General features: G+C 43.6%; 1 protein-coding gene across 1 annotated transcript in view; it reads right to left on the reverse strand.

The window, feature by feature from the left end:
* LOC102442254 (kalirin RhoGEF kinase) overlaps positions 1-17,810 on the reverse strand; it is a 279,390-nt gene that overhangs the window by 154,187 nt on the left and 107,393 nt on the right. Inside the window, exon 10 of the mRNA XM_023757300.1 lies at positions 13,140-13,262. Coding sequence (XP_023613068.1) covers positions 13,140-13,262 — 123 coding nt within the window. The remainder of the gene's footprint in view (positions 1-13,139; positions 13,263-17,810) is intronic.

The raw sequence follows: 17,810 nt of genomic DNA on the forward strand, positions 1-17,810 counted from the left end.
TCCATCATATGGACTTGGAGTTCCCCTTTTAACTTTACTAAATGTCCCCATCCCTCCCTGTTATTTTCAAATTCTAGGCATGTGATGGACTAAAGTCCACCAGAGATAGTCAATCCATACTTGGCATCAATGAAGCTCAGATATATTGTACAAAATAGCCCACAGCCTGAAACACCATGGAGAGATGTAATTACAGCTGAGGCTGCCAGTACTTGGTGCTGTCGGCTCCTGTAATGTAGTAGGACAGTTGCACTAGTCTCTAGGGAAACCCAGGCTGACTGGGCCTTTGCCTTGTGCCTCCGAAGATGAATAAAGACGTCCATCCTGGTGAATCCTGGGTGCCGCCTGGTACTGCAGGAGGCTGCAAGAGCTCAGCTCCCTTTGCCCTGGATGTGGCTCATTTTCCAGGTGGAATGAATCAGATGCAGTGGTTTGTTCCTGTCAGAATTTGGCAGTGAGCTTTCCTCCTGTTAAAAATTTATTCCAAACAAAATTGGTCCATGAAAATGCCTCCAGTTGCTCATTGGCAGAGGAAAAAAGGACACATAATCTGCTTGGTGGGTTGTTCTTGTTGGCGATGTGTGTTTGTTTTTCCATTTGCATAACCTACAGCCTGAAGCCCTTCCACTCGGGCTCTTAGGCGCTGTTACCTGACCCAGCTGCCTCATCTACCCACAAGTCCTCAGAAGCCTTGCCCTGCAGCCTGGATACTCCTGGTTGTGCCATCACCCTGAATGGCACAGCAAGGAGCACTTGCCTCAGGAGCCCGTAGGGGTCCTGGAACACGCTGCCTACCTGAGACCACACTTGGACCAGAGCTAAGCGCTGCAGCCTGGAGCCTGACTAGAGCCCCTATTTCAGGAAAGGACCTTCCAGGAGAAGATGGGACAGACATGAAGGAAAAAGAGGAGGACAAGAAGAGAAAGAAGGAAGTAGGAAGAGGAGGAGGAAAGAGGCTACAGAAGTTACTGTTTTGAAGTGCTCACCATCATCGCGTCCCACATGGGCCAGTTTTAGGGGCCCAGAGGGCTCTTATTAGGCACCTACAGTGGGGAACTGGAAAGGCTTGGGAGGACACTGTGCACTCCCATTTTCTGAAGCTTTCTCTTGGGAAAAGATCCTGAAGGCCCGGCTTAAACCCAGCCCTGTTTGCAATGCTTATTTTGCTTCTTCTTACCCACTTATGACAGTACTTCTTTTTAGTAGCCTATAAGTTACTAGAATCTGAAAAAGAGTAAGAATTCTAAATATTAAAGACTTCACAAGCAAAAATAAGTAACATTGTAGACATATCTCCATTACCATGGATATATCATTAAGTGAAAAAAGCTGATGAATAATATACATATACGTATTGAGAAATATCTGGAAAGCATTGGCAACTGTTATACCGACAGCTGAGTGGGTAAATTCAGTTATTTTTGGATTTTTTGTTCATCTGCACTTCTATATTGAAATGCATGGTTTTATAATTAAAATTTTTAAAAAGGAAGATAAAACTTCATTTGGAAAAAAAATAGAAATGAGAGTTGAATAAGCTAGGTGTTTCCCTATTACTCTGGAATGTATGTGAGCTAGAAGCGTGGGCTCTGGGGTCAAACTGCCTGAGTTCAAATCTTGCTTCCTGCACTTGAATGATCCTCTCTAGGACTGACTTTTCATCTGAAAAGTGAGGATAATATCAAAACCTACACTATAGAGTTATTTCAAGAATTAAAAGATATTTCTTATAAAGGTATGTATAAAATAAATGGCAGTTATTATTACTTGTTCTTGTTTTCCTTTATAGCACAGGTTTAAAACCTTGCAGATATTTTTCAAAACATTTCTATCCTGGATAAATATTTTCGTTGTGGAATTTGCATACATTCCCATGCATGCAAATCCATCACATGCCCCCTCTTGCTTCAGCTGAGACAGTGCTGGCTCCCACGGCACAGCACACCCCCACGCCATCCTGCTCCTAATGTGTCATAGAAATGAGAGAAGGAGGGAAGAGATAGGAAGTCGATTTGGCTTCTCTCAATCTGGGCAGGTTGACCTGTGTTGAAACTAATTATTGGAAGACATGGTAATTGATGGTTTGCTTTCAGAATCAATACTGGGCCGACAAGAAAGCTTTCCTCTGCTACAGCTTCCCTGTTTCCTTTCTCAACCGTGCCAATGCTCTCCCTCTGAAAGTATCTTTATTCTTCCTATCTGCAGGCATTCTCACTGTGCCAGGTAAGTACGTTGTCACTCTGTGAAGCTAGTGGTCAGGCAGCTGTGCCCTCCGAGGAGGCCTGCTGAGTCCGATTCCGTTAGGTGGGAGAGTGCTCTCTCTTGGTGCCCAGGCTCTCTCCCTCCTTCTCCCTTCCCTGGCGCCCCACGGCAGGCTCAGCTCCAGTTCAATTACAGAAATCAGATGGCCTCACACATCTTACTAACAGACTGGTCCCCATAACAGGTCCCATGGGCAGCCAATCCAACCCTGCCCTAGTGCCCAGGTTTGATAATCAGACTCCTGTCCCATCCCTAAGAGCCAGCATTTCCTTCCTGGTGCCCCAGAAACTCTGCCTCTGATTTGCAGCCCAGTGGCTGGAGCCCGGCTATCTGTTAAGAGCCTTCTCAATGCAAACTACCCTCCCCTTGGCTCTGTGAACACATTGGTTCTTGGATGCCCAGGGCTAGGTACCCCCAACCACTCTCCCCTGGGTAGGACAAAGCATTACTCTGTTGCCTTTGTTTGGTTCTGACCACCTCTTCCATAATGCTCAACCTGAGGGCCAAGCTTGTCAGTACCTGTAGCTGACCTGTCCCCTTGGCATACAACATATCTCAGACAGGCCCACTCTTTCCAACATATAAACAGACCACACCAAGTTGTGTCTTGAGAGAAGGCAGCATACTTGATAACCTAGCCTGCAGTGCGTGAGGCTTGGAATTACTCCATCACCATTACCACGGTCACCTCTGCTGCCACAGAGCCCATTCATCAGGCACCTCCGATAAACCAAAATCCCTATGAGGCACATTCCATATGTTATTTCTAATCCTCATATCACCCTTCAGGGTAGGCGTCACTATCTCCATTTTAGAGTGGACACTGAAGCTCAGGGAACTAAGTGACTGTCACAAGCCCCAGACCAACACAAAGAAAGACCGACTGACTGTAGATGCTATGCTTTTCTTCACTAGACCATATGCCCAATGGATGGGAAATCAGAACTGAGGGGAATGTCTCAAACAGGCTGTGGAGCTATCCAGGGGTATGCATTTGGAAATTATGAGGTTTAGTTCATGATAATCTGACCTCAGCAAAAGGTAAAAGGAAAGAGACAAAAATAATGTCCTGGGCTGGCCTAGTGTAGTCCACCATTTTGTGCTACAAAATGGAAAGGAGACTCGGGCAAGATATTGGCCAAGTTAATTGTTAAATAGGCCAAGATCCAGCAGAGCCGAGTGTCACCAACTGTGGGTCACATCCAAAGTTCTCGTGAGTCAAGAGACTCTATGGCAAGGTGGTTAGAATCCCAGCTCCGCACTTACTAGCTCTGCTAAATCAAGTTAGTTATCCAACCTTTTTGCCTCAGATTCCTTATCTGTAAGTGCGAATTAGAAATATGTAACTCATGGGATGTTATGAGAATTGAGTTAACATAGGAATAGAAAGTATTCAGTAAGTGTTATTGCTACCATTATCATTATTGCTGTTATTAGGGTCTCCTCTGCAGGGAGAAGGGAAAGAGCCTATCAATGAACGTGGCCTACTAAATAAAAAGCATAACTAAATGAGTTGTCTTGGACTCAAAATCAATAACTGAACATAAAATCAACATGCTCCTTTTGTCTAATTTACTTTGTTGTTGTTGTTGTTGCCTTTAAGATTCCTTTTTAAAAAGCCAATCTTATTCACCCTAACCAAGGAGGATTTCTGAAAGGGAACAAGAACTTCACCACACTTCAGCCACCAGAGGGAGAGGATTAAGCCTCCCCTGAAAGTCAGGCTCAGTGTGATGGTAACTATCCCAGCTAGAAAAAACATGGAACCTTAATCGGGCTGGGGAAATGGACAGAGTAAAGAATACCACGTCCTTTTGTCAAAATTGGTTTCCTGTGGCTTAATATGAAATAATTACTTAGTGTGTGTGTGTTTTTTTTAATTAAAAAATACAGAAGAGTCAAAGAACTCCTTCAAATTTTGACTCTAAGATGCCTCTTCCCCAAGGGCCAGATGCTGGGCGGGGCTGTCTAGGCTAACTCTCGTGCAGTGCAGTCTCCAGTTCTATCAGGATGGCTCTCAGGTCCCAGGTTACATGATTCTGGGGCCAGTGTTCTTAGGAATATCCATCTCTTCTCCATTTATCGTTCTCAGAGCTGGAAGGGACTGTAGAGATCATCTGGCCTGAAATACACCTAACAAAGGAATCCCCTCTATACCATTCATTGCTTTATTTTTCCAATGCCAATTACCTGTTGGGCTCATCATGCTAGACCTTGGGATAAGAAGACTAACAAAAATAAATTCCTGCTCTAAGAAAGGTACCAGTCCAGCTGGGTAGTGAGGCTAGCATACAATTGGTAACACCATGTGATAAGTACTACCATGATAGGGATGTAACCTAGAAAACTGGCAATCAATCCAAACCATGGAAGCCACTAAAGGCTTCCTGGAAGAGGTGATACTTGAGATGAATGTTTAAAGAAGAATAGAGCCCTAGCCTGTTTGGTTCAGTGGATAGATTATCGGCCTGCAGATGAAAGGGTCCCAGGTTCGATTCCAGTCAAGGGCACATGCTTGGGTTGTGGGCTCAATCCCTAGTGGGGGGCATACAGGAGGCAGCCAATCAATGATTCTCTCTCATCATTGATGTTTCTATCTTTCTCTCCCTCTCCCTTCCTCTCTGAAATCAATACAAATATATTAAAAAATAAAGATGAATAGAAGTTGGTTAGGAGTGGACAGAGTTAAACAGGTGGGAAGGATTAAAGAGGAGATAGCACTGACACCTGAGAGCATGGCATGCTCAGGTCAACACTGGGTCAGCAGGCCTGTAGGGGGGTAGAGGGAGCACAGGAGAAGTAAAAAGTAAAACTGGAGAAGGCAGTTGCCAGATCATTAAAGGTATGTAATACCAAGAGTTTGAACTTTATCTAGGTGGGAAGCCATCTGTGGGATGGCTTTAAGGAGACCATGATTGGAGTCAGGGAAAACAGGAAGCTATTGTGATCATCCAAACAAGAGGAAAGTCAGACTCTGACCTAAGGCTGTGATAATGGAGATAGAGGGAAAGGGATATTAGAAGGTAGAATCTGTAGGACTTCGGGGTGGACTCATGAGGGTGAGAACAAGAGGGGAATCAAGAATGACTCCCAAGTTTCTGTCTTGAGCAACTGAGTAGTTGGTGTCCTTTGCTGGCATAGGGAATACAAGAGGAAGAACACACTGGGAAGGGAAAAGAAAATAAATTTTGGACACACTGGGTTTGAGAACCCTCTGAGAAATCTAAGTGGAGGTATCCAGAAAGCCAAGGAATTTATGCACAGGGAGCTCAGGGGTAAAATCAGAGATGACACACAGATATGGGAGCCATCAGAGCAGGGCTATCACTTGAGCCTGGGAAAGAATATAAAATCATGCAGGGAGTGTAAAGTGAGAAGAGACCTGAGGAACAAATTCTGGGAGGAAGGGAGAAGAGTCTAAGAAGGACCACACAGAAAGACATAGGAAATCAAGAGCATGGTATCATGGAAGTCTTGGTAGAAGATAACTTAATAAAAAAAGAACTGGTCAACAGGATCAACTGCTTCAGAAAGACCAATTAATATCTGAAAAGTGTGCTTTGGATTTAGCAACACAATTGGTCAGGTGGAGACTTGGATAAGATTAACCAGAGGAAACAGAAGGCAAGTGGCAGGGGTCAAGGGCATCTGGGAGGTGAGGAAGTAGAGGTACAAATATAGACTCTTCTCTTGAGATCTTGGGCTATGAAGGGAAGGAGAAACAGGAAAGTGGGGCCCCAAAAAGTTAGTCTTGGTTTCTTTTTCTTTGTTTGTTTTTAAGATGGAAAAGACTTGCAGATGTTTATATTTTAAGGAAAGAAGGGTTGCCTCTACTGGAAAAACCTCCTGTGATAAGAATCACATTACATGGCTAGACATTTCAAAAAGCAATTGTGGGTTAGAAGTGATACCTAAAATAAGCTAAAATTGGCTCACGATACCTTCCAAACGTATCTCTTCTATAGGCAGCCTTCAACTCTCAAACCCACTCCCCTGCCTTCAATAAAAATTAAAAAAAAAATTACTTATTCAGAACTGAACATATCCAGTTACTTCAACTTCACTATCCTGGCAACTTTCCAATAATCACAGGATAGTTTGTCAAGATCCTTTTGAAAATATATTTTCTAGAATTAGGCACAATATTCCACATGTGATCTAAATAGCCAGTGTATAGATAAATTCTTATCCTTCTGGTTTACAGGTTATATTTTTCTTTATCTCACTACTCAAAAGCCTTTAATATTCCCTTTTGCTCTGAGAGTGATATCTAAACCCTTTCATCTAAGTGTCAAGGTTCTTGAGAGTCTAGACAACTACACTCTTTCAGGCTTTGCTACAATGATTCGCTGTCGACCATGTAGAACCTTTGGCTCTCAGCGACTTATTTACAGTGTCACAGAATTTACAGGCGATGCCAGGAAAGTTGAGGACTCTCATCACCACCATGTTTTTCCTTGAGCCAGAACTGAAATCACATACTCATTTTCCATATCCTTCATCTGATGGAGCAGACAACGGTCCTCTCCAGGAACCACCAGGGCTTTTTTTGTCTCTCCTTTCATCTCTGTTATTTCCCCATCTCGTTCATTACCCTCAGGTCTGTAGCTCTCACAGGGATGAGCCTTTCTGATATACCCTCACCCTCCTATTAGAGTCCTTTAGACAAAACATACTCTTCTATTGCCACGTTCTACTTATGAGCTCTATACTCTGAAGTCTCGGGAATATTTATTATACTAGGGGTACTCAAACTATTTAAACAGGGGGCCAGTTCACTGTCCCTCAGACCATTGGAGGGCCGGACTATAGTTTAAAAAAAAACTATGAACAAATTCCTATGCACACAGCGGCGGCAAAAATACCCGGCGGGCCGGATAAATGTTTTTGGCGGGCGGCATGTGGCCCGCGGGCCGTAGTTTGAGGACCCCTGTATTATACTAATCTTCTTGTGTTAAAATACCTTGCTTATTACACATGCCTTTTGTTGATATAAGAGAGGCTATAAATGTTGTTTGCAATCTATATTCTTGGTATTTCATTTAAACCCAGGGTGATGATCTAAGGCAGTGGTTCTCAACCTTGGCTGCACATTAGAATCACCTGGGAATCTTTTTAAAATCTTGATTTCTGGGCCTCATCCTCCGGAAATTGTTTCTTTGTTACTAATGTTGTGGCCCCACCCCATAGCAAAGAAACAGAATTTCCGGAGGATGAGGCCGAGAAATCAGGATTTTAAAAAGATTCCCAGGTGATTCTAATGTGCAGCCAAGGTTGAGAACCACTGATCTAAGGGAATTTACTCCACAAAGTGCTTCTTTTTAAGTCACCTGGTGCCTCGCACAGCTGGTTGTGGCTTTACTGGGATAATTTCCTCATTCCACTTCAAAATTCCCTAAATCCTTCTAGATAGGTCCACAAGGTTTTCTGCCAAAGCACATCCTCCCCGATCTTTGCAGGATGCACTCTGCCCCGTGTCAGAAGTCCATTATCCTAGTTCTGTAGGATACAGTCCAGAAAAACCTTTTAAAATGCCATCAGCATCGGCAGCCACTTGTTCTCAAAGCCTCCCTTCTTTTGATAGTCATTGCCATCACATGAAAAAGACATAAAAACACCACCTGTGCTTCCAAATCTTTCTGTTGGCTACCCAGAACTTCAAAGTCATAAGGAATGCAGTCCCAAATCCTCCTGAGTGTGCTGTCCATTTCACACACTGGGTCTGAGAACCGTCTGAGAAGCAGCCAAAGTGGGGGGACAATTCATGGTCGTGGTACAAGGTACTTGGCAGGCTCTCTATGATATATTGGATATTGGCTCTGACCCTCTCTCAATTTTCCACATCAAAAGCATACACTTGGTTCGGAGTTACCATGGCAGGAAACATCTTCCTCGCAGCAGCGCAGGCAGCAATGTCTGCCTGTGTCCGCAGAGGGGATGTCCTAAAGCCACCCGCGGGAACAGGGCTGCACAAGATCCAAAGGCGAAGACTGCCCTTCATTTTTCTGCTGTTTCACATTCTTCCACTTGCCCACTTTCTGACATTAATTTCTCTGCATATTCCTGGCTTTCTTCCTCACTATATTTTTTCATCCTGCTTAAGAGCCTTTCATCCTCTCTAAGAAGCTGGAGTGTGAAAAAGCATCTATTTAGGCTCTTTTCCTTCTGCTTGTGTTTGCAGCTGCTATAATTGGTCTCGGGCATGAAAAGGAAGATGTAACTTATTCCAAAGGTCACCACACCACCCCCGAGGCAGGTGCATGTACTGGATTGCCAAATGTTTCCCTTCCATTTTTGCCTATTTTGACCCCAAGAGTCAGAATGAAAATTTTTTTTAAGTGTGTTCTAGTCAAGTTTGAGAAAAAAGCTAGGGTCAGATAGAGAAATAACTAACCAGAGGTTATTGAATAAAGTACTTACTCGTGACTATGTTTTTATATTTCTTAAACATCTTTTCTTTAAATGGCCTGCTTTTTCAAAAATGTTACACTAATGCTACTTAATATGCTTAGCTGCTTAAATAGGATTTGAGACATTGGATAATATATATTTGAATGTAAATGCTTGATAATTTTTGACTAAGCTGGCTTACAGAAAGTCTGGCATTGCAGATAATGAGGTGATAAATCAGACTGCTAATAGAGAATGCACAGCGGCTCCCTCAACCACAGGCACTTGAGTACTTTCCCACTAAGTAACAGCAAATATCTTGGGAGAAAGTAACAGTGTGGTATCCCATTCTACCTCCTGGGCAGATATGAGCACATCTTTCCCCTGACAGCTATGCTACTGTAGGCAGCAACTTCATTTTATACTTGCTCATACTCCTGATGATACCTAACATGCCAAAAATGTATGTAAAAATATAGTAAGTTACCTTTTTAAAATCTCATTTACTCTATAACCCACATCATTTGATGAGTTTATGGACAACTTGAATCAAGGATCTACCAGAACCAGGAGGGGTTCCCACTGGTGCCAGGATCTTCTATTCGAGCACAGAAAACTCAGTAGCTTGGACTAAGAAAGACCTGTAGAGACAGACCCTGGGTGCACCCCCTGGCTGGACCCTCACCACCTGCCAGTCAGGAGCTTCCTCAGTCAGGTTATCATGACTGGTCCTCTCCTCTTGCCCCTCAGCTTCTTGTAGGCTATTCAAAGAGTGCCCTCTGCAGGATGAACTGAGGACTCATAAGTACTTAATTCATTTCCTTCAAATGACAGGTGAAGAGTCTGTTTCAAATGTGTTCAAGAGCTAATAAGCACAAAATTTAAGTTCAAGTTTAATGAGAGATAATGGATTGCTACATTCATTCTTCACAGCTATCATTTATATTTATTTTAATAACTGCCTTAAATGTCTTTACCCCAAAGGGTAACCAATGGTGAGAATCACAGGTGCCCCCCATCTGTCTCAGAGTGGAGACGGATGTGTTCCATGGCTCTCTGCTACACCTCCCCCTCTCCCTGCATAGCCATCTCTGCCAGAGGGCTGGTCCACCCTGCAGAGGGCAATTTCCAGGAGCTGAAACACATGCCAACAGCTCTTCATGCTTTGATTCAAGTCCATGTTTTAAACCTGAAAACAGAATGGGAGCTCAGTGTTCCCTTCTCATGTCAGCCTCAGGTCAAATAATCATAGAATCATAAAGCGGAAAGCGGTTCCTTCACTAAACCATGATCCTCCACAGGACCACTGAGGAGCGATGCCCCAGCCTCCTACTTCACACCACGTGACACCCTTCCTGCCTGTATCTCCTACCAGCACCCCAAACAACAAGGAACAAGCTTCTCCACTGTCACTTAGTGTCACTGATCTCTGACTAACTCAAGAATTATCCAATTCCTGGTTAGATCCACTCCTCTCCTCCAGAGGTGCTCACCTGACTGAGAACAGAAGTGAGAGAGAAAGAGAGCACCCTTTCCTGCCTGGATCTCCCCCTTCCTCACCACCTGAGCGTGATGATCACATGCACAGAACAAGGCAGGGCTGAGGCAGGCGGCTACCAATGGTCATCTGCCTTTGCCGTGGTCATAATTGGTTTTCCCACATGGACTACCAATTCTAGGATGCTAGGCAGCCCCACTGCCCACTCCCTCCCGCAGAGTGGGAACAAAACAGGATTCATTTCTAGACCAGTGGTCGCCAACCTTTCGTACTTCACGGACTACCGGTTGGCGACCACTGTTCTAGACTACAGGGCCCACCCATCTCTAGAGCCCTACATACAGCACAATGCGGCGACCTCATGGCCCCTGGCTTAGGTATTCCACAGCTGCTATTCCTCTTCCCAGAGCAAACATTCCTCCTAAAAGCAGAGCCTTGGGGAAGGTAGAACTCTTCCTTCTTTCTCACCATCTATCAGAATCCAGAGGCAGGGAGAAGTGGATTATACCAAGAGATTAGTAGTTGTAATACATGTCAAACAGGATGGCCACAGCAGCCCCCTCTCCCATTCTTGCTTTTTGCTTTGCATTTTTCATGAGCAAACGGGTACTCGGAAATGAGTTTATACCCAGTTCCTATACCTCAAAAAGGAGGGACAGCATGGAGTTAGGTAAGAACACGACTGTGGAGTCAGACAGACCTGGGTTTGAATCCCAGCAGGACCCCCACCAAGCCAGATGACCTGAGCACACTGAGAACTTTCTGAGCCTTCGTGTCTCTTCCATAAACAAGGCCAACACCATCTGTCAGTCAGGACTGGTGGGATGGAAAATACATAATGGAAACAAAAACTTAAAAAAAAAAGTGTCCATTCTTCCTCTAGTATGAATGTAAGTTAATGTGTGTCTGGTACTACGTGAAGGCATTGTCCCATGTGAAAGGCATATCAGGTACCAGTGAGAATGCAAAGGAGCAAATGGGAGGAATGGGATTAACGTTGGAGTGGCTGCCAGGCCTGCCTGGTTGTAAAAACACATAAATGACAGCTCCTTCATGAGCCTGCAACCAAGGCTGTCATTGCCTGTGAGGCTGCAGCAGGAAGGGAGCAGAAGGGATGGGCTGGGTCAGGGCTGGGTTGGCTCTGGGGACGTCCTCCCTAAGTGAAGAGAGGCCGAGGCACAAGACAGCCAAAAGCCAAGAGCCTCAAAACTCTGGGATGGCTCCATTCCAACAGATGAGCCCAGGTTCCACCCCCCATTCTCAGCAGACAGGGGGTCCAAATGGCCCTCTCCCATCTTTTGCCCCTAACAGGCTGGAGAGGCACCCAGAATGCCTGGGCACCCAGATATTTTGGATCTGTGCTACATCTTGCCCACAGTCATACTGCCCCTGTGTCTACACTACGCTGGCATAGTCCAGCTAGTTCTGTAGAAGGTCCTTGTGTAGCTACGAGGCTTCTTTTTATTGTGGTGGTGGTGGCCAGTGGAGGTGATAAAATATACATAATACCAAGCTTGTCAAGTTCAGTGGCATTAAGTAGATTCACATTGTTGTGCCACCGTCACCACCATCTAGCCCCAGAACTCTTTATTTTGCAAAACTGAAAGTCTGTGCCTATTAAATAATAACTCCCCATTCCTTTTCTGCCCAGCTCTCTCCCATTCTTTGCCCCCTAACAGACTAGAGAGGCATCCAGAAGGCAACCACCATCCTACCTACTATCTCAATGAATTTGACTACTTCACATAACTGGACTCATACAATATTTGTCCTTTTGTGACTGACTTATTCCACATAGCATATTGTACTCAAGTTCATCCATGTTGTAGGATCCTTCTTTAAGGCTGAATAATATGCCATTGTATGTATATACCACATTTGGTTTATCCATTCATCATCCATCAATGGACACTAGCACACTTTTGGCTACTGTGAATAACACTACTATGAAAATGGGTGTACAAATGCTTTTCACTTCCCACCTTTTAATTCTTTTGGGTATATAACCAGAAGTGGGATTGTTGAATCATATGGTAATGCTATGTTTAATTTAGTTTAGTTTTCACAGTGGCTGCACCATTTTACATTCCCACCAGCAGTGCACAACTGTGAGGCTTTATTCCATAGGTTGGGTCTAATCTACCTTCATGCCCCAGGTTCAGGTCGCTGCTGACACAATCCCTTCCCAGCTTCCCCTTCCCACCCTGATTCTGAAAAGTCTTATTCCCCCTGCAACTGATCACACTTGACCACGCATTTCATCTGGAAGATGGAGATTGTGAGGATCCATTTGGAATTTTCCCAAAAAAGAACAAATGGTTAAGGTCTCTCATACAGCCACTGGAGCCTCAGAACAAAAACCCTCTTATATCACTCCACCATTGAGACAAATGGTTAAGGTCTCTCATACAGCCACTCTGTGCAAATTAGAAAACAGTGCCGTTTTTTTGGAATAGGTATGCAGCTCAGCTAAAAGGCTGAATATTGTGCAAATTACGGGCTAAATACTGTGCCAGTGATACAAAGGCACTTTCTGTGGGGACATTCAGCCTTGTTGGTACATGGCGTGGTGACCAGATGCCATCTATTCCTCCAGGTCCTGGAAGGTACACAGCTTTAGAAACAGAGCAGCCACTGATTTCTAGCTCCACTTGACTGCAGTGACAACCATAGGGGTGGCTTTGGGCTGTTGAGGGTCCTAACGCCATTCCCTCCTGCCATCACCACCTTGTAGACAAGGCATTTACAGATCATGCCAGCAGAATGATTTTCTTTGATGACTGTAAACTGAGGGCCTATTTACCACTCATGTCGGGACCCAAGAGCAGACAAAGGTCTCCTTGCATTAGGCAGAATGGCAGCCCAGAAGCCATGGACTATCAACCAACGTGCCTCCCCAGACACCAAAGTCACAGCCCTGGTCTCTCTCACCCAGCTCCACACACACACACATGCACACACACACCTACAACTATACTCAGCATCTTACCTGAGCCACCTCTTCAAAGTCATCATGCCGCTTCTGCAGGGCTCGGGCTCGATGCAGGGACTTCCCAACCCCCGTGTGTTTGCTGAGAAAGGCCTCACCATGGTTTTCAATCCAGTCCAACACCTGATCAGAGGAGGAAGACAGAAACAATGACTTTTGGGCAGAAGGAAAGACATGTGACAACATATGCGACTGCTAAAGTCCTGGAGTCCCCATTCCAATCAGAAGGCAGCAAGCAGTCCAGGTGGAAATGTTCAATCACAGTAGATACAGGGGATTTCTTTACAGCCATGGGCAATACAACAGCCCCACCCTTAACTAAATTCAGCTCTTCCTTTTTTATCTCTACAATATCACCTCATTACTTTTTCAGTTTTCTCACCTTAATTCATTCCTTTTTAAAAGTAAGCTACATAGACCATCAGGCACAGTTTAACGCCCTCAATCACCTTTATTCCAACCACATAAAGTATCAAGTCGGGCAGTTCCTCGGCTTTCTCTCTACCATAAAAATAGTCACAACAGTGGCAACCAGTTACAGGCATGCTGCCTCACTGTGCTCCTGGGACTCTCCTAATCTTGGAAGTAAAGTCCAGAGTAGTCGGTTTCCAACTGGAGTGATGCTCAAGACAGCTAATCACCAGGACAACTGCACTCTCTGGGTTCTTTCCACCTCCCCCTCAAGCAACATCAACCGACCAACCAAATAAATAAGGTCTTTACACCCTTAAGGCCTTTAGTATCTATGATTCTCTTGGGAAGCAGTGGCGACTGGATACTCTTCCAGGCTTAAGACCTAGTGATTTGGACTCAAGACATTTTCCTCAGTGTTTGGAGAAGCTGGAACAGAGGTGGCTGCAGCAGTAGAGACATAAGTGAGAGGATGCTGAGAAAGTGAGAAAACATGTTGTCTTGAGGGGCACTTCATAAGGGGAGTGGAAACCCCTTAAAAATCTTGAAATATAAAGAGGACCAAAGCCTTTAACATCCCTTTTGCATTTGCTCAGGTGGCCTAACAAAAATGTGGGAGAAAGGAAGCAGTTCATTTTCTGTTGCTGAGGGGTTGGCGCTCAGTAAATCAGGCAGCTACAATGACATCAGAATCATGCAGACATACTAGTACCTGTTTCAAATCTGACCCAAACTCAACTGAGCCCACTCTACTCGTACTATACTAAACTTTAACTGAGTATTTGATTAATGATGAATTAGCCTTCTCAGAATTTAAAAGGACTTTTGGGAAAATGACAGATGAAGTAGGCCTGTTTAAAAGGGTGCTTTAATCCATTCCTCTGTTTTTTCTACAGATTGCCCTATGGCAAGTAGATAGATAAAATCATCCCATAGCCAGCAGGCATGGGAGTTCCAGCTCTGCAGAATCCAGCCTTCGGCTTCACCCTCTCTGGCACGTGAGATAAATGAATGCCTGCAATTGTGCAAAGTACAAAGCCTTCAAAGCCTTCCATGACAGTGTCACCAAGGCCACAAGATGGTATTGAATAACATAAATTGATGAACATATAGAAACATGAAACAGACTGTCAAACCTCAGAGAGAAGGCAGGGGAGTAAGGGGAGAGATCAACCAATGAACTCATGTGTATATGGACACAGACAATAGGGTGGTGAAGACTTGGGGGGGGGGCGTTGGTCAGGGTAGGAGAAGTCAATGGGGGGAAAGAGGGACATATGTAATACTTTCAACGGTAAAAATTAAAAGAAAAAAGATGGTATTAGTTCAGAGCAATGGACATGTGAATATATAACATGTTTGTGAAGTGGTTTGACAAACAACCACTTAACAAAGCCAGAAGGTCAGGTAATTGTCCATTAAAATGAAGAAAAAGGTTTTTTTAAAAAATGCTTTTAAACATTGGATGTAGAGATTTTGGAGGCACATCTGTAAAAAGAAATCGCAGTAGTAAATGAACTGTATTTTTACCTTTTGCAAACACTGAAAGGCAGCATTGAAAGGAGCTCTAAATGTTCCTTTCTTAGAAGAAAGAAGAGCCTATGTTCCCTTAGAATTATGTATGGTGAAATTTCAACAGCAGAAAAATCAGGAGAGTGTATTTTTACTTGACTTGCAACAATTTGATCCCACAATTCTCTGTTATAAAGGGGAGCATGAGCACCAGCATGCAAGGTCAAGGATAAATAGTTCAAGTCACAAAGTTTCCCATCGCACAGTTTTATAATGTTTGTGCATATCTAAACTTTTATTAATCCCCTTTTGAGAATGAATTGAAGCTTGGGGATAATTTTTATATACAAAAGAGCTGTCTTGCAGCCGTTCATGAAGGCTTTGGAATTTATGATAGATTTTCAGATTACAATTTCTTTCTTAATTTAGCTTTGCGCAGTTAAGTGCAACTTGTTTGTCTCGCACTGTTTTCATGAATTTTATTTTATTGCATTTCATTTTTTATCTCTAGCTTTAATAAAATTGGTTATTCTAAAGCACATTGGGTAAAGAAGAATGATTTTCATCCACTAGTTCGGAAATGGTGAGTTTTTTTACTCCCTGGGAGTGATTTCACAACTTTTAAACTTTATTAAAAAGCAATTTGTTTCCTGTTTAAGTTATCTTGCTTCCTTTAAAATGTCGATTTATTTTCAGTTAGTGACAGTTTACTTAATTAGCTCTACCTTAACCACTTAAAAATCTATTTACTTCCCATTTGAGAGGCTTTCACTTAGTTTAAACATAACTTTGATTGCTCTGTGATGTTACATTGCCTCTGTTTCACCCAACTCCCGCCATTAGAACTGAAGCTGTGGGGGAACCTGTGCAACCTCAATGAGATTCGGGAACTGCAGGGAAACCAATTTAATAGACAAAAGGCAAATGATTTAGGAAGTGAACAAAATTATTTCAGTAATACACAGACACCAAAAGAGTACCCAAGGATAGGTAAGCACAATTAATATATGAAGTATTGTGTAAAATGCTAATTTCTGACTGTTCTGTAACAGACGGTTCATTTAAAGCCAGCATGATTTGATGCACACATTTGGACCACATGCTTTCTTAACCCTGATTCCATGACCCCAACCCTGGGAGTACAATCCAGCCTCCCACACAGAATGGGCAGCAGAGAAAGACACCTCTGAAAAGTAAATTAATGTGCAGCACTGGAAATCTGCACACCCCTCAGCTTCTGAACACCCAGACTCTGAACACCACTGGTTGAAGAATAAATTGCATTTCTAGCCAAACCCTGGACCTACCAAAGTGTAGGTACCTATCAAGATACCTCTTATTAGCTAGCTCTGTTTAACTCTCTCATCTACAATATATTTTTAAATATTCAATTACCAATTATAATCAGGATAGTGCAGAATGGTGGTTAATTATACCTAGTGATGGCTTTGAATGGGTATTTAAGTGTTCCAAATACAGTTTTTTATCTTTTTGTTTTTGTGTAAGGGTTCTTCAGGAAGCAGAGAAACACATGTGGATATGGAGATTCATACATTCAAACATATTTATTACTCTCATTGTGCCCTACAGCTGGGCATAAGGACAGCCTGAGTACAGTGTTAAACAAGGCAGGTGTAGCCCTCACTCCAGAAACTCAGCTATATAAGCAACAAGCACTAGACCCAAAGTCACACAATTCATCATTAATTGCAATGGTGAAAAGTGCCAACAGTCAGGGGCCCCTAACTAGGGGGTCAGGGAAGGCCTCTCTGAAGTAAGGTTGAGCTGAGATGTGAGAGCAAATAGGACTTAAGCTCAGAATTAGAAAGATCAGCATGGCTTGAGTAGGAAGGAAGGAGGAAATGAGCCCAGAGAAGGCAGAAGCCAGATGGTGCTGAGCCTGGTGTGTGGAGTCAGCTTCCAACATTCATGCTAAGAGCCACTGAAGGGCTGCAAGGAGGAGGAGACATTGTGGGATCTGCATTTAGAAGTTATGGTTCTGTCTGCTTTGTGGAGAGTCAGTAGGAAGACGACAAGAAGCGAGAGGTGGGAAAACAGGAGGTTACTGCAGAAATCCTGAGACGATGGTGGCACAGACAGGGCCAATGGCAGTGTCCATGGAGAGATAGGCTTGAGTAATATTTAGGGGAAGAAATAGCCAGAATTTGGCGATTGGTTATTGGGGTGATGGAGAGGCAGCTGGAAGGTTGACCCCAGGGTCACTGGTGCAGAAGCAAGTTACAAGAGAGCACAGAAATGATAGGTTTTTCTTAAGTTTTCTTTCAACTTTCATATTCATGCTGTGGTTTTGATAAATGATAGTTGTGCCTCTGAACTTGAGTGGAAGTAGCACCCAATGATAGTTGTCAATCTGCTTCTGGCAAGATGCACCCTTAGTTTCAAGGAAATAATTTTATTCACTATGGTTTAAAAATAAATTATAAATTGTTGATATAGATGGATCCTAATAATATACAAAAAATTAGGAACAAATCCATTTGAAGGACACAAATTTAGGCTTAAGTGAAATTAACCTGTGCACACTTGAAAGGGCATTTCACTGCGATACAGTTTTTGAGGGGCCCCTTAACCTGACATGCAGTCCTCTGTGGCCAGCCCTACCCCCTTTCAACCCCACCTCCAATAAGTTTCTGCCTCACCCCTAAATTCCCCCAAAGCTACTCACTCCTCCTGAGTTTGCTGTCGCTGTGTTTAACTTTACTTAAAAATGTCCACATCTTGTTTCTC

The sequence above is a fragment of the Myotis lucifugus genome, unplaced genomic scaffold, assembly GCF_000147115.1.
Source record: "Myotis lucifugus unplaced genomic scaffold, Myoluc2.0 scaffold_105, whole genome shotgun sequence".
In the NCBI taxonomy this organism is placed as follows: domain Eukaryota; kingdom Metazoa; phylum Chordata; class Mammalia; order Chiroptera; family Vespertilionidae; genus Myotis; species Myotis lucifugus.